Source organism: Cottoperca gobio, chromosome 9 (assembly GCF_900634415.1).
Source record: "Cottoperca gobio chromosome 9, fCotGob3.1, whole genome shotgun sequence".
Classification (NCBI taxonomy): domain Eukaryota; kingdom Metazoa; phylum Chordata; class Actinopteri; order Perciformes; family Bovichtidae; genus Cottoperca; species Cottoperca gobio.
Window position 1 is genome coordinate 26,593,677 of NC_041363.1, and position 22,500 is coordinate 26,616,176.

A 22,500-nucleotide genomic window follows, 5' to 3' on the forward strand; every position below is an offset into this window, starting at 1 on the left:
TGAGTCTGGGAAACTCATCTTTCTGTTTGCACTCCTTGAAAGGCTCAGAGAAGAAGGCCACCGCACCCTCGTGTTCGCTCACTACAGGAAAGTGCTTGACATCATCGAACGCATCCTGGGCAACAGAGGCTTTAAAGCCATGAGATTGGATGGCACAATAACTCAGCTTGCAGAGAGAGAGAGGCTCATCACTCGGTTCCAGACAGACAAAAGTTACTCTGTTTTCCTCTTGACCACCCAGGTTGGAGGAGTTGGTATCACTTTGACGGCAGCAAGCCGAGTTGTGATCTACGATCCTAGCTGGAATCCAGCAACAGACGCCCAGGCTGTTGACAGGGCGTACCGCATTGGCCAGAGTGAAAACGTCGTCATCTACAGGCTGATCACCTGTGGCACGGTGGAGGAGAAGATCTACAGACGGCAGGTCTTCAAAGACTCTCTCATCAGGCAGAATACCGGGGACAAGAAGAACCCTTTTCGGTACTTTAGCAAGCAGGAGTTGAAGGAGCTCTTCCTTCTAGAGGACACGCGGTCCTCGTCCACTCAGCTGCAACTTCAAGCCCTGCACTCCAGACACCGACGGACCGACGCTGAACTGGACGAGCACATTGCCCATCTCCACACTATGGAGATGTTTGGGATCTCTGACCACGATCTCATGTTTTCTCTCGATGTCAACCATGATGAGGCCCCGGAGGACCAAGAGGCGCATCACTACATTGAAGGGAGGGTCCAGAAAGCCCAGGAGCTGATGAAGGCTGAGTCGGAGTTACAGGTGCAACTGGCAGAGAGCATGGCATCAAGCACAGAACCTGCCTGGCTCAGACAACCAGTGGCCAACCACAATAGAGAGCTGTCTCATGAGAAAAAAACAAGAAATCCAAAACCAAGTCCTTCCTATCCACAGCATGACCACAACTTTAAGGGGTCACCGGTTGTGGTGGAGTTGGACCAGTCTGGTTCTGAGAAGGAGGACGACCAACAGATTCTGAGTGTCCATGTTATTGATCTAACTGCAGATGATGGTATGTCTGAAGAACAACCTGTCATAGAAGTAAGCCAAGACGAGATTGCCGAACAGAACCTGTATTCTCTGAAACACCCGTCTGTCAAGCAGGAGAGGAGTTACATGGAAGCAGAAGACACCTCCCCACAGGAGGTTATTGAGGAGTCTTTGGTGATGTCTGAGGCCGCTGATGATTCATACGTTAAAGCAGTTAATGAAGATGAACAACTGCTAAATGGAACTTCACACTCAAAATACGATTCCAAGATAGCCTTGGGGCTTTCACATTTCACATCCCTGCAGAACAAAAGACATTCTGTCTTGCAAGCATCCATTTCAAGCTTCAAAGCCGACACTTCATCCAGAGTCAGCACAGGGCTTGAATCTTTTGGAGGCAACTTCAATTTACAGCTTGAAGACAGTGATGTGGTCTCAGGCCACGATGTCTTAGATCATCAGGAGACTGAAGCAGAGGAGAGTGAGCTGCTGTCACACCTGCAGATGGAGGGGAGTTTTGACATAGATGAATCCCTTTCTGAGAGACAACATAAAGAAGCACTCGGCCAAAGCCTAAACAACGTCCACGCCTCTGACATGGATGAGTCAATTGGTTATCTTAATGTGGCTGCCAAGCGCAAAAGAGCAGCAGTGATTTATGATAGTGAAGAAGATGAGGATGATAGGAGTCAACTAAACAACTCCTTCCAGGTTCTTGGCGCCTCCACACCTAAATCGGTGCCATCTGGCCCCAACCCTCACCGGTCAAGAAAGAGCGTCGGAGGAAACACATCAGTTGCCTCACGCCGGTCCCTCCTTCTATCCATAGTCGAAGACATGGAGAACATCCAGTCCGTCATCAAAGATGGGAAGAACGACAAGAAAGAAATGAATAGTGAGGATGAAGAAGATGATGAGAGGCAATCTGATGAGGAGGACATCATTGGTTCAACTCATGATGATGAGGAGACACTAAACACAGATGGTGAGGAGGATGTAGAAGGGGAGGAGGAGTACTCTGAGTCAGTAGAAGACGTCGATGAGTCTGGACAAAAAATAAGCAGTAACGTGGAGGAGTCAACCAGCGAGCCTGAGCTAGCCTCCGACGAAAGAATGGATCAGTGCACCGTTGATGTAGGAGTCAAAATTAACGGTACGAAGGGTGTCGTCTTGTCCGAGGAAGAGAGCTTCCACTCACTGGTCATCAGAGGGAAGGAGTACCAAAGCAAAGGGAAGCCCGACGACGCATTGGACTGCTTCCTGAGAGCTATCGACATCAAACCTGGAGATCCTGAAGTTCAGCTCATGACCATCCAGCTGTACCGGCAGCTGAGTCAGAGAAGATAACAAAACAATCTGGGGGGGGGGGGGGGCGGGCACGGGCATGATAAAACGAACAGGTTTAACTGTTTATTCAAAATAATATTTTCTTTTGTAACCTGTACTTGTATAAACTGTTCATATGAGATTTTGCTAGTAAAATAGTTTCTATCTGCATTTCATTTGTTGGGATTCAGTATGCAGACAGGAACAAGATTTCTTAATGGATATATTCATTATCAATTATATGCAGATTTGTTTTAGTCTTAAATAATTTATTTCCAGAATTAATTATGTCTTCAAATGTCTTGTTTTGTCAAAAACCCAAAGTTATTCAGAACCAGTGTTTGGCTCAAACTATCATTGATTATCAAAGTAATGGCCAATACATTTTCTGTCAATCGATAAATGGATTTAACGCTAACATTGATGTTAACATCAATGTTAGCGTTAAATCCATTTATCTATAAAGGTCTTTATATTAAGTTTTACAGTTTCTAAAGTCATGAAGTTGTCTCTTTGAATATATATGTTAGGGTCCTTGGTAAAGTGAATTATCAAGCAACTCTACCAATTCTTCTCTGGTTGCAGTAAGCTGAATATTTTGGGCATTTGGACAAAACAAGATATCTGACATGCTGTAGATATCTTTTGATGATTAATTCATCAAAAGTTATAGTAATCGTTACTTGGAAGCCTAATCTGAGTGAAAACTATTCTTAACAGCTGCTTGTTTTAGAATCACAATCCACTTGATTGCCAAGCAGAGTTTACATGCATGCTTTGGTGTATTGGTTCATAACATAAACATAGTAAGAAAACATTTAATGAAAGAAATATTCAAATGAATGTAAAGAAAATACTATAAAAAGTAAGTAAAAGAAAACTAAAAAAGGCCATAGCACATAAAATATATATTATAAACCGGATGAAAATAAAATGTGACATGATTATCAATTTCCAGTGTCCTTTTTCAAACTCTTATGATGTTTGTAGTTGCCTTTTATTATTAAAATGCCATATGTTCTGTCAAAAGCATATTCTATATAGATTTTGCATGATGAAAAATGTACATCCCAAAATCTATTCACCATTTGAAATAACATTTTGTTTTAATTTATTAAAGTGGGAGGAAAAAACGGTCCAACTCACAATCTTATTTATTAAGATTAAATTTTATCCAGTCAACTATCACTGTTACAAAGTATTTTCTTTCATTGCCTGAGGGCTCAAAAAACTTTAGGGTGCGTTTGATCATAATATTGGGACCTCCGGATGGTGAAGGTCGAACTTTGAACAGAGCAGTCTCACCTTCCTCCTGATCATCAAATTATGATAAATTTAACATGATGTAAACAAGGGGGCGATCGTTTTGCCTTACTAGACAGCCCGATGAATGGCGCATGCGCGGTTGGAGCTTCTCCCCCCAGCACGTTAATACATCAGCTGGAGATTACTTCTGTGACGAGCAGAAAGAAAGGGCCAATGACTTCTGGTTTAACTAGTTTGACTTCAAAATAAAAGCTCTGAATACTCAATACTATAGCAAGAAGAAACTATCAACCTCATGTTACACAATAGCTTTTATTATTATTAATAATAATACGTTATTGTACAGTTGTTGGCATTGATGGATGTCATTATATTTCATTATATGTTAATTTGTAGAACATGCAATTAATATGAACATGAAAGTTTTCAAATAACAATATTTTTGTGTAAAGTTGATGTATATACATAAATATATATATATATATATATATATATATGTATATATGTATATATATATATATATATATATATATATATATATATATACTCAAGTACTGTATTTAAGTACACATTTGTAATTGTGAGAGTATTTCTCACTATTTTCACTATTTTTACAAACCAAACAATCAATCGATTAATGTAGAAAATAATCAGCAGATTAATCCATAATGAAAACAATCATTAGTAATAATATTTAAAAATGAGCTCCACCTCAACCAACTAAAACTGTCAACAACCTCCTTTTACATTAATGCATGAGTAATAATAATCTAATGATATATTTAATAGTATAACAGTCACAGGGAACATTTTTAACTTTTAATACTGATTTAATACTACAATTTCCTGATTATACTTACTTTTACTTTTGAACAGAGTATTTTTACACGGCGGTATTAATACTTTTATTTAAGTAACGGATCTGAAAACCTCCTGCACGTTTTTTGTCTTTTTTTATTAAACAAAAAAACATAATACAGATTCAGTATACGGAGGATAGTATACAAATAAAACAACAACAAAGGTCCAGGGGTATATCACACTAGTATCCTTGGGTAAAACAACAAAATATGTTCTATTGTTAAATTTACATTTATAAATAAATACTTTTTGTTTCCTCATTATCAAAAGTATTATAAAAAATATTTGCCTTCTTTTCAAACCTGCAAAGGTCTTGCCAGAATTTCTTGGTGTGAAAACAATGCCAAAATAAGTGAAAAACTGTTTCTGAATATTCATCACAGAAGGACTTTATCATTCCGACTTGAACTGTTTTAGAGCCTTGTTGTCTTTTCAACGAGAGTCTTACTTTGAAGTGCGTCACAGGAGGCAGCGAGTATTTCCGCTAACTTGTTTTAAATTCCAGTCGGGAGAGAAATATCTGCTCCACACGGTGAGGACATACTTTACCGAAACAATCTTGTCGGCTTCAAAAGAGGAAAGATTCAGCTTCACACTTTGTGTTTTAATTCACACTTAACAACTGAAACATTAACGAGAGCGAGACATTTTGGATCCGATTGTTAGCCTAATGGCTCGGCCGAGAAAGAAAAGCACTCCGGGGTGTTTAGCATGAGGCTCTGTAGAGGGAAACGACTGGAAGACAACAGGGAAAACTACAATAATAATAATTATAACAAAAAGAAGAAGCAGAGGACAAGGAAGGAGAAGGACAGAGCTGTCCGGTGACATTTAAAAGAAGAAGAAGAAGAAGAAGATGAAGATGATGATGATGATGCTGGAGGTCTGCTGCCTGCTGCTGCTACTGAGTGGAAGCTCACACTGCAGAGGTGAGTAAGGGTGAACAGTGAGGGTGAGGAGGATGAACGGTGAGGATGAAAGACAGTGAGGGTTAGGAGGGTGGACATGAGGGTAAGCATGATAGACAGTGAGGGTGAGGATGAAAGACAGTGAGGAGGGTGGACACACGGGTGAGAAGGGTGGACAGGAGGGTAAGGATGATAGACACTGAGGGTGAGGGGGGTGGACACAAGGGATGAGAAAGGTGGACATGAGGGTAAGGATGATAGACAGTGAGGGTGGACACAAGGATGAGGGTGAGAAGGGTGGACAGTGAGGGTGAGGAGTTCTTGGTGGAGGTGTGGACATGTCGTCCATCTTTATATATTGTCTATGGTTCATACAATCACCAACTGTGGTTTGAGAGTTTGAAAGAGGGACTAAGTAACAGATAAAACATATTCACTGGCCTCCATGCTGCTTTCTACTGCTTACTAACTCTGCTTTCTGGCGTAGCAGTGACGTTGAACGTGACACATCAGAATAAAAACAGAATGGCATACTCATCTTCTGGCAATGGAAAACCATTCCTCTGCTATTTTTAGTGGGTTTTTCCACCTTAAAAAAATGGTTTATACACGCAATTCTTTTGTGTAAAGAGGGTATCAACACTGTTATCACATGACACTGCATGCCATCTAAATATGCAGTAATAAATTGTAGCTTTACAAATGTGTAAACGAGCATAGATTTCTTTTTAGTTAAAAGGGGTATGATTTAAATTTTTGTTTCATATTTATTCTCATCATTATCTACCCAGAATCTCCCTTGTTCTCAGTGTTTTGGTTTATTTTGTAAAAAGAAAAAAAATAAGTTTAATGAAATCTTAAGAGGTAAAAATGAAACACCAAAGTATGGTTTACATTTTGTACTACCTTGTCATTTGCAAGTGCCTTCATCATTTCAAGTGTTAATTGTAAAAATAAATGTTATTTCATTCATTAATGGTTTACAAAGGCAGTTTCGAAATCTACAAACAAACACCAATCAGAGCGAATGTATAATTATTTTACAAATAAACTGGAATAAAATATAAGATTATCATCAATGTCTTAAAGTTTAGCTTATTTTCTTTCTTTTTTTATTCTTTATTTTGGGACAGCAGTTTAAATGATAAGACACACCTCAGAACAAAAGCAGTTTAACTTCCTCTGTCATTATATGTAGTAACTTTGCACTCAAGATTACTCAAGCAGTTAAAAATATATCGGGGAGAAAAAAATCAATGAGGTTTGCTATAATAAAAACAACATAACAGGGTAATTCACTTGATACCTCCACAAAATCTGGACGTAAGGGCCTTACATAGTACACATTTTTCTGAAGACTGAGAGAAAAAGTCATCTTTTATTATAATATTAAAATGGAAAACATATATTCATTAGGACGCCTGAAAATCAAGAGTGATTGTCTTCCCAAAACCCACACTGTCTCCAATATTTTGCATCCCCTCCATCAAAATGCGCTTTCTGACTTGAAACGAATAAGACCCACCTGAACTGCCCACACGTGAGAGTTGGTGCATTAACTGGAATTTCCACAAACGTAAACCTTTCTTTAGGAGTCTAGCAAGTTTTCTCAAAGATGGATCTAAATTTTCATAAATCTCTTAAACTTATCTTTAGGAATTGAGCAAGTTTTCTTAATTATTTCCCTAAATGTTTTAAACTTATCTTTAGGAGTTCTTTTTAATTCCTTCAAATCTTCTCTGAAGTATGGATAGAGTATGGATATACTACGTATGTATGCCTGATATGTATACTATATTAGGTAATATAATAAAAAATATTATGAAATGGGGATGTGTCGATACCAGACATTTTGATATCAATACCAGTTCGATACTACGGTAAAAAAAAACTAAAACAAAACAATAAATCCCATGTAAGTCAACATACACTTCCTTTATTACTCATGAATACGATTTTTGTGTTAGGATATTTAACAGGTCATAATTCCCTCTTTAATATCTATTTTATATTGATTTGAAAACATCTCCTTTAAACGACTGTAAACTCGCCGGCAGCTAACAGCTAGCAGCTAACATTAACTAGCTCTCTTCCGACTTCAACTCGGATTTGTGATGTTTACAATGTAGCATTATCAGGGAACAAATACGCTGCGTCTACTGGAGGCGTCGTAGTGAGTTTACTAAATAAATAATCACAAAAAGTGTGTGTGTGTGTGTGCGCGCAAATGTTTTGTTGAAGTGAAATAGAGAGAGAGGTGGATGCGCAGACAGCAAACAGCTGGGAGCAAAGTGAGCAGAGGAGAAGACCTGCGGTTCAGGGCGCGCGCACACTCGTGTGCTTTTAGGAACCGTTCAGCAGAATCTAAATGTAATTTTTTTTAATTTCCTTTCGTATTTTAACGCGTCGACGTCCCGTTAGTCTCGAGCGCCCGGTACCTACGCTACCTGTGGTACATGTGGCACCTGCAGTACTGTAGAAAAACGAATTTTGGCATCGACTTGGTACCAAAGAATCGGTTCTCGTGACATATCTATAATAAAGTTATATTATTACTATTACTATTACTATTATTACTATAATATAATTATATTAAAAATATAAGTAATCAAACAAACAAAGACTGCCAGTGTTAATCTACTTATACAAATATAAAGAGAGGGATAATACAAGATATCTAATATTCTATAAATAACAAAAGAAAATCTAGTGATAATATAGGATAGGATTTCTCAAAATGTTCTTTATTTAGTTTGACAAACATGTCAGTAGATCTGTTGGTTTGTGTCTTCATGGACTGCTTAGCCACCAGCTCTCCTCAGTGTGTGTGTTTTCCTGTTTGTGTGTGTATGTTTTCCAGATTTTGTATTTGTGTGTGTGTGTTCAGGTCTTGTGTGTGCGTGCGTTTCGGTGTCTCATTCAGGCAGGTTGAGCGTTAAGCAGCTTAGCGTCACTGGCCGCCGGGCTCACAGCCGAGCTCTTCAGCAGCTCCGACTCTGACAGGAAGTAAACCCTGTTTAACACTCAAGTCTGACTGTGTGTGTGCGTGTGTGTATATGTGTGTGTGTATATGTGTGTGTGTATGTATGAGTGTGTATTGACAGTGAGCAGTGAGTTGAGGATCAGACAGAAACACTAAAACATCTGAACAGTCTGAATGAATCTGAGAGACACACACACACACACACACACACACACACACACACACACACACACACACACACACACACACACACACACACACACACTCACACACACACAGAGTTGGAGCAGCACTCCCTGTTTCCCTGAATGATGACTCACTCTATTTTTTCTCTCTGAATTGAACATGAACAAATCTGTAGCTCTGAGGCACAAAATCTGCTCTCACACTTATAGCTTTGTCTGAAAAAAAACCATAAATGTTTTCCATTAAAGGATCAGTCTGCAGTTATTCTATATATCTACGTCTACTTATTGTCTCATGTGCAGAGTCAAACCAACAGTGTGGTACATTTGTGATAATATGTGAATGCTTTTTCTTGCGTTTATACATTTATCTTTTTAAACAATACTTTTATTGAGGTTTTTCAATTACAATACATATTAATAAGATGGTCAGTCTTGGCAGCAAATACAGTATACTAGGTATGTCACTATACAAGAAATGTAGTAGTCGATAGCAATACCAGTGAAATTCCACGATTCCTTATATATTGATACCACGGTCAAAAACCAAACAATGAATGCTATGTTCTTCAACATACACTTCTTTATTACTGTTAACACTGCACACTGGCTTTTGTTAGTTAATTCCCTTTACAAGATTACATGAATGCATAATGACAACGTTATGAAATAATATGTTAAAATCCACTTGTATTGTAGCAATTTAAGCCATGTGTTAATTGTTTGTGTTTGTGTTGAGGCATACCTCAGACCGTTCCTCTTGTTTATACATTTGTATATCTAATTAACAAATAACAGTATAAAATCAGTTATCGGGCTCTCCAAATCTAAAAACTGCATGTAAATTACTTAATGATAGATACATATTGTATTTGCTTCTGTCCTTTAAATTCCTGATCTTTGACTAATCTTCAGTAGCGTCCGTCTTTTATAGGAGAATACTGACTCACAATAATAACACTAAATACATGTAATAGTTTCTTTACTGGAAAAAAAACATGCAGAGGAGTTTGCTGTGTATTTACGATTAATAGATATATATACTTTAAGTTTTACTGCATCTCAACAGTTTTTCTAAGATTTCTCCAGATCTCTTAAAGTTTCTCTAAATTTTCTTATAGACTTCTGAATTATTTGTAGGATTTTTCTGGATTTGTTTTCCTTTTAAAAAAACAATCTCGAGATTTTCTTCAAGATTTTTTTGCCGTAGTTCTAGTTTTCTGTACAAGGCTCAGTTTTAAAGCAAGTGTGAATGTACTGATATCATATGGGAGACTAAATAACGCTCTAATGTAAGGCTACATTTTGGCGAGGCTAAAATTGCTGCAGATATATTCAAAGGGGTCCCTTGACCTCTCACCTTATGAGACATAACAGAGCATTGGGATGGCCATCATATACTTCCATCATAATGTTGTTTATTCAACTTTCAATAGGGGCCGAACCTTAAAAAAAATGTTATTACAGATTTATGACTTGACACAAAGTGATGAGCTGCATCTCAAATAATCTTCAAGTTCCCAACTTTCAGATGATATACAGCACTTCTATGTGGTAGATACTGTTGACCTGCTATCTCCCCTAGAGATCACCTGTCCCTCTCCCTGAAAAAGACAAAAAAGGGTCTATGTGGATTTCTCAACATTTTCATTAATTTCTCCAGATTAATTTGAAGAGCTTTTGAAATCTCTTAACGGCTTCTTGAGGGTTTCTTCAAAATTTCTTTCTGTAATAATTTTCTACATTTTATAAATATTTCATCTCAATTCTTAAGCATTAAGCACGTTCCTGGTAAAGATGAAAGTTATTCACAAATTATTTTAGCCCTTAAAAGAGAGGACTGTTAAGAGGCTTAAGAGTTGGAGTTTCTTCAGCAGAGGAGAAAATGGCTTGTTTGCTGGTTTATGGTAGATTGACATGTTAAGCAACTATTTATAGACTGGCCAGCAATCACAGAAAGAGATAAAAGCTGAGCCATTGTTCCCTTGTTAATATGAAATACATTAGGTACTGAACTTACCTGCATGGTAAGCAAATATGCAAATACATATAAAACGTGTCAGCCTACTGCCTGTGTTTTCAAACATTTTGTACACTACTTTTAAAGTATAGCTGACAATTTATTCAACAGAGATGTCCATTACATAAAATATTATTCATAACAACATGCTAGAGACTAAATTATACATTATGATGAGGCTGATCAATTTCATTATTATACTGCTGTACCGACTATACCCTGTCTTCATTTCTTTCAGAGTTGAAGTTTGAGAAATTCTTATGGTGAATCTGACTTTATTTCTAGGTCATGATGATGCTCGGTGGTTTCCATTGGTTTTGAGAACAACCTTACAATTTAAGAGGTCTGGTGTTGGTTTCCTTTGACTTCTTGGTCACCTGACAAGGTGACACCTCTTTAAAAAGGTCAGGTTTGGTTTGTGGATGGAAAGAAAAATAAAGATTTCAGTTGAACCTTTCTGTAGGTTTACTTCAGGGTTTCTGTACGTTGTCTTTAAGAATGAATTAAATTAAAGGTTAGACATTTATTGAAGATTTATTAAGATTGTTCTAGTTTTCTAAACATATCTTTAGGAGTTTTCCAAGTATTCTGTTAGATTTCCTTTTAGATATCTCTAAACTTACTTGAGTTTTCTAGATCTCTCAACAGTGTCTCTAGGGTTTCTTCAAGATTTCTTTAAGATCTTTCTAAATTTGTTTAGAAAATTCTTCTTAAGGTTTTTCTAGATCTCTTTAAGATTTCTCCAGACTTTCTAAAATATTTCCACAGATTGTCTTAAAATTGTCTTTAGATTTTCTTACAGGCTTCTGAACATTTTCTTTAGGATCGCTTCTGATAAAAAAAAAAGAATTCATGTTCTGTAGATTTCTTAAAAATGTATCCAGATTTTCTTTTGGATTTCTTTTTCTTTCTCTACATTTCTCCAGATTGTCTTTAGGGTCCTTTGACCGTTTGTCTGTTTGTTTTGTTAGAAGAGAAAGTCAACAGATGAAGCTAGAGTAAATTAGATTAGATTAAACAAATCTTTACTGATCAGCGAGGTTAATCGGGGTCAAGAGAGCAGGATCAACATAAAACTGTAACAAATACGTTAATAAACAAACAAACAAATGGAGCAGCATTTCTTTCATTTACACACTGTTGCAGAAAATAATCAGATCATCTCCTGATCTTTAAGAATGTCATAAAGAAATGTCTCATAAAATGCAAATATACACCATATACTACAATATCATTCCTTATAAGTAAAAAGATAAAAGAAAACTTCTCTGAGGTCCTAATTTGGACATTAAACATTTGTTTGCACACTTTGTTCAGTGTCTCTGGCTGCAGGTTTTGTTGCTGTGTGAGTTTAAATGATTCGTGGTGTGAAGCCTCAGAATGACCTAAAGTGAACTCTGTAGGAAGTACTGGGAGAAAAAGCAGTTCAAGAGGATGTGAGGGTAGAAGCAGTGGGTGGAGGATAAAGTCTGTCAGCCACTGAGACGTCAAATGTAAAATGTGAAAACAGTTTGTGGTTTTTGGGGGAGTTACGAGGTGGAACTATTTCTTGGTAAACAACCAGTTTATCCAGAGATGATTTTCACTTGAATTTCAGACAGAAAACTTTTCCTTTTTAAATATGGTTTAAACAGGAAGTAACTGGTATCTGCAGCAGTTAGATAATATATCTATATAGACAGAGAGACAGACAGACAGACAGACAGACAGACAGACAGACAGACAGACACACAGACAGACAGACAGACAGACAGACAGACACACAGACAGACACAGACACACAGACAGACAACGAACAGACACACAACAGACAGACACACAGACACACAGACAGACCACACACACAGACACACAGACAGACAGACACACAGACAGACAGACAGACACACAGACAGACACACAGACACACACCACAGACAGACACACAGAAACACAGACACCACAGACACACAGACAGACAGACAGACAGACAGACACACAGACAGACACACAGACAGACAGACAGACAGACAGCACAGACACACACAGACACAGACAGACAGACAGACAGACACACAGACAGACACACAGACAGACACACAACAGACACACAGACAGACACACAGACACCACACAGACAGACACCACACAGACACACAGACGACACACACAGACAGACACACAGACACACAGACAGACTACACAGAACAGACACACAGACACACAGACAGACACACAGAACAGACACACAGACACACAGACAGACAGACAGACAGACACACAGACAGACACACAGACACACACACAGACAGACAGACACACAGACACACAGACAGACACACAGACAGACACACAGACAGACACACAGACACACAGACAGACACACACACAGACACACAGACAGACAGACACACAGACAGACAGACAGACACACAGACAGACACACAGACAGACACACAGACACACACACAGACAGACACACAGAAACACAGACACACAGACACACAGACACACAGACAGACAGACAGACAGACACACAGACAGACAGACAGACAGACACACAGACAGACAGACACACAGACACACAGACACACAGACAAATGTTACTGCGAACTGAACGATCATGCAGAAATACTTAATAAATAAAGGGCCACACACACAAAAGAAAATACACACAAACACAATCACAAAGGGTTCATTCATCCCATGAAATGAGACGAACAAACAGCAGCTAAGCCAACAGTGATGTGAACACAAAGAATTTATGTAACAGAGAGAAGAAGAAGAAGAAGAGGGAAAGAGCATCTTATTACTCCTAATGTTTTATTTTCAGATGATCACAAAATTGTATTTATAATATTAATAATAATCTGTGTTTCCATCCACCTTTTCTTATACAAATATAATTGAAAAATAATGTGGCCTGAGCTATTTTGACAGACTAGCATGTTTGTTAAAAGTGTTTAAACATTTGTATTAGTCTTTATTAAACAAGACCATGCACAAAAAAACCTTTAATATCAAAATGAGAAAAGATGATTTATGCCAGATTTAGCTATTAGCTCATTTCAATCTGCAGTCCCCTGCAGATACACGAAAACATTAATATACATGCAACTCAATTACATCGTCTCTATCACAGTAACAATCATACTGACAAACCTACACACACACCAACATATAAATACCAGCTCATCCAGTATAACTATAACATTACAATTCATTACAATTTAAAACTTGAAAAATTAATTAACAGTCAAATTAATCTAGACATGATTGGTTGCTCAATATCTATTTTTTCCGCACCATGGGAGAAACCATGGGGAAATGTTAGCAGTTAGCTTCACAGCCACATTAGCCCTGAGTCTCTGCAGCCACAGCTACTTAGGATCCTCTTACATTAATCCAGATCAGAGGTAGTACACTGCTTATTTGACACAACATTTATGTCTTAATAACTATGTGTTCTTTCTTTTCTTTGTCCTTGTGTCTTCAGCTCAGTATCAGGTAGCAGAGAACAGGTTTTGAAGTTTTTAAATGTTAGTGTTGAAGATGTTGACAACACAATGAAACAGTTAATGAGACAGAAGCAGAGACGATGAGAGCGCAGCACTAAAATTGGACCACAGTGAGTGTGTGTTGACCTGGCCTACATCAGCCTCGTCCTCTGATCGACTCTCTGACGCTCTGTTAGCAGCTTGACACAAACGCTCCGATAAAACTGAGTCTAAGACCAAAACAAATTCTAAAACATTCCTTCTTCAGTTCAGCCTCAAAGTCCAGCTCACAAAGCTAGCAACACAGGAGGCTGACATGCTAAACTAAGATGGTAAACAGGGTAAACATGGCACCTGATTTTGGACAGAGCCAGGCTAGCTGCTTCCAGTCCTTATGCTAAGCTAACCACGTTCTGACTCCAGACAGATGTCCATCTTCTCACTAAAACATCCACCATGTTTGGACTCTTACAGTGTGATGGCACTGAAAAAAACAATAAAGGAGACGACGCTAACCAAAGACTGCAGCTGTTACCATGGTTACTACTCACAGAGAGACGTCCACCCCCGACACACACACGGTTACTAACCATGTTGTCTGTTGTGTTGGGAACAGATGCAGACCAACTGAACACACTTGCACCTTATTCATGGTGTGTGTGTGTGTGTGTGTGTGTGTGTGTGTGTGTGTGTGTGTGTGTGTGTGTGTGTGTGTGTGTGTGTGTGTGTGTGTGTGTGTGTGTGTGTGTGTGTGTGTGTGTGTGTTCTTGTACTTCTATCCCTATGAGGACCAATGAGAGTTATGGTAATTATAAAATAAGAACGTGCAGCCAGGTGTACACACAGTGTCTCAGTAACACTGTACATAAATAAATGATCAAAGGAAAGGAACAGTTTGTGAATTTCAGAACCTACACACACAAGTGTGAAGGGAAGTGAAAAGGTTCAAAGAACTTGATCTATGAACTTGATTTAAAAGTGTGTGTGTGTGTGTGTGTGTGTGTGTGTGTGCAACCTTCACTCTCATAAATGATTCAGTTTTCTGCAGAGAAGCACACAGCTCACAGGAAGTGGAACCAGAACCACACACAGATTTCTAAAATCCTACAACAGAGACAAAGTGATAGTTATTATCAAAGATGCTCTATAACTAAAGATGATGCATTACAATCTGCAATGGTATGAAATGGTTTACACTTCCTGTCTCCTAAGTGGGCGTGGTCTAATGCATTTATATTTTATTTAGCTAACATTAGATATTGACACAGCTAACAAATATATTTAGCATTATGAATATTAGTTAGCTAGCGCGTTCACAAACTTTAGTTAATTAGTTTAAAATGTTGCCACAGTTTGACTAATGTTACTGCGCTGCGTTGCCAGAGTTTGTTGCTGAGACAGACAAATCCGACAAATTGATCTCAAACAAAGTTTATTTTCTGTCAAAAAAATGCAAATTTTGTGTCAGAATGTTCTGAAGATACAGTATGTAGCTTGTGAACATGGGGTGAAAATACTTACTTGTGTGACTGGGGTGAAATAATTGGTCTTAATCGGTGTTCACGTTCACTTCTCCCATTGGAGTTAAAAGACAGACCTGAGTCTCCTAAAGAGGAAGTGGTGACACAGATACAGGAAATTGACTTTTAGTGCGCCCTCTCCTTTCTAAACCGTCTTTTGGTTTTGTTGTTAAGTAACTATAATTGACAGACCATTTCTTTCTATAGTTTATTCATGTTTTGAGTAAGGGGCAGTCAAAATCAGATGTTCTTCTTCCTGTATCATTTCAGTCATGAGATGTGTAAATAGAGTTGTGTTTTGATTGTGAATCACTTTTCTCTTACATTTATCTCTGGAGTGCATTGCCTTTAACTGAACAAATAAAAAATGAAAATAAAAGCCATTTTCAGCTGCTTGCTACTCTAAATCTCAGAGAGAAATATTGCACTTTGTACTACTTTTTTACATTCTGTCAGCTTATGTTCAGATTAGTTTCCATGTTGACTGACAGTCTGTTTCCTCCTGCAGAGTCTAAGCAGACAGAACATCTCTCCTCCTATCATCTGACTGTCCCTCGACCAATAGGAGGCAGGCTGAGGCGGGACCTGGATGGAAAACCCCCCATTCAGGTACTGAGCTTTTACCACTATAGTGTTAAAGTCTGTTGCTTTCTTTTTGTTCCTCTGGTTTGTGTTGTTCACCCTGTGGTTGCTATGTGACCTATGACCTTTAGGAAACAAACTCAGCAGAGGAGCAGCTGAGTAGTCAGGTCCCCATCCTGTCTGTATTACCTCACATCACCCTCGCTGTGTCAGCAGCTCATTATCTCTCTTCACTTTAACCAAAAACATTTGTACGCCACATACTGTTAAATCCTTTTCAGTCTTGCAATAAAACACTTATTAAAAGGTGTTTTGGTAAAGCTGTTGGGTGTGGAAATATTGATTCATTTGATTAGATTTATTTAATATTATTTAATACATTTGAATTTATTCAAATTTTATTTTATAATTAACAGAATATGCAAAGGAGGCCAAAAGCCTAGTAAATGTTTGTCTCTGAGATTCCTTAGATGTGTTTCCTAAGTAGAGAGAGAGACAAGTGAACTCAATATCAAATCTTAAATACTCTTCGTAGCAGCTTGAGCATCAGTCCAGAAAGATTGCCTGATGGGACCAAAATAAGTGAGTGTGATGTGACATTAAGTGCCCATAGTAGGTGTGTTTCCATCGCATTTTCAATCGCACATAAAAAAGTTATTTAGTTAGTTAGTTATGAAAAACCTCACATGGTTCTTCCAGCAAGAGATGTTCCAACGTTGTGAGTTTGTTGTAATCATTTGGGTGTGGATGATGAGACAATTTCTTCAGAGAGATTTCAATGTCCAGTTTGCGAAGATATTTTCATAATTCACAGTGCTTTGAGCTCTGTTTGATTGTGAAGCTAGTAGGGATGTAACAGTGCGGGTATTTGTCCCGGACCCTTTAGTACAGGACGCTCGGTTCGGTGTGCAGAATCCTTTCCGTACGCCTGTGACCTAAACAGCTATTTATGTCTACTACTTGCACATGTTACAGTCAATCGCTGCGCACAGCACTACCATTAATTAAGATTATTTATAAGATGTATTATTATAAGATGTTATTTTACACTTTACATTTGTCTGCTAATCTATTTCCTATTTATGTTAAACCAAAGATTAAACAGTAAAAGATTCATTATTGTGTTATTAAAAACAACATGAATGAAGCTGGTGTGTGCGTGATGTATCACGAGAAACCTGTGCCACAATATGCCACTGTTGAATGTTTATATTCTTCCCAAAAAGATAAAATAAGTTATTTTCTGCATTGTTTTTGTTTTCCCTATTGTACCGAAAACAAACGTGTGTACGGTTACACCCCTGATACCTACACAAATACACATCTTCGACAATACATACAGTATATCTCAAAAGTGAGTACACCCTTTAGATTTTTGCAAATATTCTGTTATATCCTTTCAGGGGATAACATTATCCTACTGAAACTTTGATATAACTTAAAGTAGTCAGTGTGCTGCTTGAATAACAGTATAGATTTATTGTCCTTTGAAAATTACTCAGTACACAGCTGTTAATGTCTAAACAGCTGGCAACAAAAGTGAGTACACCCCATAGTGAACATGTCTAAATTGTGCCCAAAGTGTCAATATTTTGTGTGACCACCATTGTTATCTAGCACTGCTTTAACCCTCCTGGGCATGGAATTCACCAGAGCTGCACAGGTTGCTTCTGGAATCTTCTTCCACTCCTCCACGACGACATCACGGAGCGCACGGATGTTGGACACCTTGCACTCCTCCACCTTCCTCTTGAGGATACCCCACATGTGCTCAATTGGGTTTAGGTCTGGAGACATACTTGGCCAGTCCATCACCTTAACCTTCAGCTTCTTCAGCAAGGCCGTTGTCATCTTGGAGGTGTGTTTAGGGTCATTATCATGTTGGAAAACTGCCCTACGGCCCAGTTTCCGAAGAGAGGGGATCATGCTCTGCTGCAGGATGTCACAGTATATATTGGAATTCATGTGTCCCTCAATGAAATGCAGCTCCCCAGTGCCGGCAGCACTCATGCAGCCCCAGACCATGATGCTGCCACCACCATGCTTGACTGTAGGCAAAACACATTTGTCTTGGTACTCCTCACCAGGGTGCCGCCACACACGCCGGACACCATCTGACCCAAACAGGTTTATTTTGGTCTCATCAGACCACAGGACATGGTTCCAGTAACTCATGTTCTTGGATTCATTGTCTTCAGCAAACTGTTTGCGGGCTTTCTTATGCATCGGTTTCAGAAGGGGCTTCTGTCTGGGGCGACCGGCCATACAAACCGATTTGATGCAGTGTGCGGCGTATGGTCTGGGCACTGACAGGCTGACATCCCACTTCTGCAACCTCTGCAGCAATGCTGGAAGCACTCGCACGTCTATTTTTGGAAACCAACCTCTGGATATGACGCTGAGCACGTGGACTCAACTTCTTTGGTCGACCCTGGCGAGGCCTGTTCCGAGTGGAACCTGTCCTGGAAAACCGCTGTATGATCTTAGCCACTGTGCTGCAACTCATTTTCATGGTGTTGGCAATCTTCTTATAGCCAAGGCCATCTTTGTGAAGCGCAATAATCCTTTTTTTCAGCCGCTCAGAGAGTTCCTTGCCATGAGGTGCCATGTTGTCCAGCATTCAGAGAGAATTGTGCCCAAAACACCAAATTTAACAGCCCTGCTTATCATTTACACCTGAATCCTTGTAACACTAACGAGTCACATGACACCAGGGCGGGAAAACAACATCATTGGGCACAATTAGGACATGTTCACTATGGGGTGTACTCACTTTTGTTGCCAGCTGTTTAGACATTAACAGCTGTGTACTGAGTAATTTTCAAAGGACAATAAATCTATACTGTTATTCAAGCAGCACACTGACTACTTTAAGTTATATCAAAGTTTCAGTAGGATAATGTTATCCCCTGAAAGGATATAACAGAATATTTGCAAAAATCTAAAGGGTGTACTCACTTTTGAGATATACTGTATCTAAAATAGATTGTTATATTCATAAACGACCCGACACCGGATAAGCGGTCATGTTGTATGTATATGATACCCTGCAAATTCAATCATGTCAGTTTACCAGGTCTTTAATGTTTACATTGTGTTTGATACTAACTGAAATGGGAAGCTTCTTCTCTCCAAACAGCACTAATTGTGCCTTTTGTTGTATAAGTGAACATGGATGGATATTCATAAACATATCTCGGTAGCAGTGGAAGAATGTTTCCATAAGAAGAGTAATAAGTACTGATTCAGCTGTTAAGGTGGACCTGAACTTACTCTACTCAACACATCAGTATGAACAAAGTTCATGTTGCAGGACCACCTTAACACAGAAACACACAGTAACACAATGTGGTGGAATGTCGAGTGTGTGACGCCTTGTGAAAGTATGATGTGTGTGTGTGTGTGTGACGCCTTGTGAAAGTATGATGTGTGTGTGTGTGTGTGTGTGTATGTATTCTCTTTTATTATTATTAGTTCTAGCTGTTGGCTGTAGAATAGCCTTAGTAAGTGTTCATGCTCATAAATGCTTAACAGGAGGGCTGTAATGTCAGTTTCTGTACAGTTTGAGATGTTGGCTGGCCCTGACAGTGCTGATAAACATACAGTATAATTTACTTTCAGCAGTGCAGCATTTTATGCTGTCAGTACGTTGGTATCTGTAACATTTCACCACCCACTGATCTGCCTGCAGGACACTCTGTAGGAGCGGAGACTGTCAGTGCTATTAAAAACTTACATGAATGTCAACATGTGATATAAATGTTGTTAGATTACAGTCTTTTTAGTCATTGAGGTCGTTTTTAGATAGAACGTCCTGTCTTAAAGTAATGTGGATACAACTAAAGAACCTGGTGTCTTCAAAGCACTCATTGTAGTAATAATATTAATAAATCATATAAACACTTATATTCACATTAATAAGCACAGTAATAGACAAATCAAAAGTTTCCATTACTCTAATAATTTGGATTAATCCTCCCTTCCTCGGTGTCTGGTCCTGTGTTGACCTTTGACCCCCGCTGTGTTCAGAGCACAGAGGACCTGCTGTTGGCAGCTGGGTAATGTAGTCCACCGCTGACTTCCTGTCCTGATTCACCTTAAACACACACACACCACCTGTGTGTGTGTGTGTGTGTGTGTGTGTGTGTGTGTGTGTGTGTGTGTGTGTGTGCATGTGCATGTGTGTGCGTGTGTGTCAGATCACCCCCACAGTAATCACATACCTGCTGGTAGTTCCTGCACACACACAGAAGCAGATATCTGTGAGGTGACTCAGAGGCTCAGGTGACCTTGGAGTTGAGTTTTTTGGACTTTTGCTGGCACCCTCTCTCTGAAGCTTATTATATGATGTGGTGGTCAGATTATTTGTAAAAAATATTTTAAATTCAGAATGAGTAAGATTGGTTGGTGGTGGTTTGTAAACACAACAGTCAAAGTTGGCCCGTCTCCAGGAGATTCACTCTCGTCTTGGAACAAGCTTTGTCGTTTTGCCTCGCTATATTTGCGGCTTTTTTGTACCTTCATGTTGGGTGCATGGTTACACTCTGGCACCTGGTCGCGACACTTATAGAGGTTTGTCGCCCAGAAACACTGCAACACTTCTAGTGGGTCATAAGCGATGATTGAGATTGTTTTTAGGACAATCCTACTCATTCTGCCTTTATCTGTGTTCAATGATGGAGGTCAGAATTTGTGAATTGAATTTACTACGTAAGACGTTACTCATGTTATAGAGTCAAATGTATCACCATGTTATCGATTAAACTAATAAATCCTCTCGTTCTGTCCCCAGGTCTCTTATGTCATCGGTGTAGAAGGAAAGGATCATGTTGTTCATCTGGAGAGAAATGAGTAAGTTCTGATGCACTGATGTACTGTAGTACTTATCTACTGTATTACTTGTATACTGTAGTACTGATCTATTGTAGTACTGTTATACTGTAGTACTGTTATACTGTAGTACTGATCTACTGTATTACTTGTATACTGTAGTACTGATCTATTGTAGTACTGTTATACTGTAGTACTGTTATACTGTAGTACTGATCTACTGTAGTACTGATCTATTTTAGTACTGTTACTGTAGTACTGTTATACTGAAGTAATGTTATACTGTAGTACTGTTATACTGTAGTACTGATCTACTGTATTACTTGTATACTGTAGTACTGATCTATTGTAGTACTGATCTATTTTAGTACTGTTACTGTAGTACTGTTATACTGAAGTACTGATCTATTGTAGTACTGTTATACTGAAGTACTGATCTATTGTAGTACTGTTATACTGAAGTACTGATCTATTGTAGTACTGTTATACTGAAGTACTGATCTATTGTAGTACTGTTATACTGAAGTACTGATCTATTGTAGTACTGTTATACTGAAGTACTGATCTATTGTAGTACTGTTATACTGAAGTACTGATCTATTGTAGTACTGATCTATTTTAGTACTGTTACTGTAGTACTGTTATACTGAAGTACTGATCTATTGTAGTACTGTTATACTGAAGTACTGATCTATTGTAGTACTGTTATACTGAAGTACTGATCTATTGTAGTACTGTTATACTGAAGTACTGTTATACTGTAGTACTGTTATATTGAAGTACTGTTATATTGAAGTACTGTTATACTGTAGTACTGATCTATTGTACTATTGCACTTTAAACTAGGACACTTTATTATATTGTCTGATGACATCACATCAGACACTGCTAATTGGCCAATCAGATCTGGCAGTTAATGATGTCAGAGGCAGAAAACAAAGTAGAAACACATCTGATAATCTTACATTTGTATTGTTTTTTAATACTAATTTCATTGATATAGATAACAAAATGTCCACCAAACAGTTCTCTTATACATTAACACATTCCGTTTCTCTCTTCTTTTTTTTTACGTAGAAAAAATAATAACGATATAAAAAGGAATGATTTCAAGATGGAATACATCAACCACATATACATACATACATCCGTATGTAATACTTACCCTTATAGTGTGTGTGTGTGTGTGTGTGTGTGTGCGTGCGTGCGTGCGTGCGTGCGTGTCATATAACGTTATATATAACGTCAGCAGACTTTTATCGTGCAGCTTCCTGATTCAGATACTGAAGTTTATCAGTTACAATCAGTCACAATAGTGAGAAATGTCATATGATGTACCTCTGAAGGTTCTGATCTGAACTGTGTCGACATAAGAAGACAAACCTCTGATATTGTTAAATCTGCCCTCTGACTGTGTTTACATCAACATGCCTGATACTCAACCGCCGTCAGCCCTCCTCTCTCTCAGTATCGCACTGTTGTGAACAAACACTGATAAACTTCAGTGTCTAAATCAAAAAGCTGCACAAAAGTCTGCTGA

General features: G+C 38.5%; 2 protein-coding genes across 3 annotated transcripts in view; both read left to right on the plus strand.

Moving 5' to 3' along the window:
* ercc6l (excision repair cross-complementation group 6-like) overlaps positions 1-3,346 on the plus strand; it is an 8,468-nt gene extending 5,122 nt beyond the window's left edge. Inside the window, exon 3 of the mRNA XM_029440588.1 lies at positions 1-3,346. This exon is cut by the window's left edge and continues 1,314 nt beyond it. Coding sequence (XP_029296448.1) covers positions 1-2,350 — 2,350 coding nt within the window. The 3' untranslated portion in view covers positions 2,351-3,346.
* A 1,604-nt stretch (positions 3,347-4,950) lies between these two features.
* The window catches only part of adam9a (ADAM metallopeptidase domain 9a), a 50,733-nt gene continuing 33,183 nt past the window's right edge, over positions 4,951-22,500 (plus strand). For both annotated transcript variants that reach the window (XM_029439146.1, XM_029439147.1), the window contains exons 1-3: positions 4,951-5,385; positions 16,057-16,157; positions 20,923-20,981. In XM_029439146.1, coding sequence (XP_029295006.1) covers positions 5,313-5,385; positions 16,057-16,157; positions 20,923-20,981 — 233 coding nt within the window. In that variant the 5' untranslated portion in view covers positions 4,951-5,312. The remainder of the gene's footprint in view (positions 5,386-16,056; positions 16,158-20,922; positions 20,982-22,500) is intronic.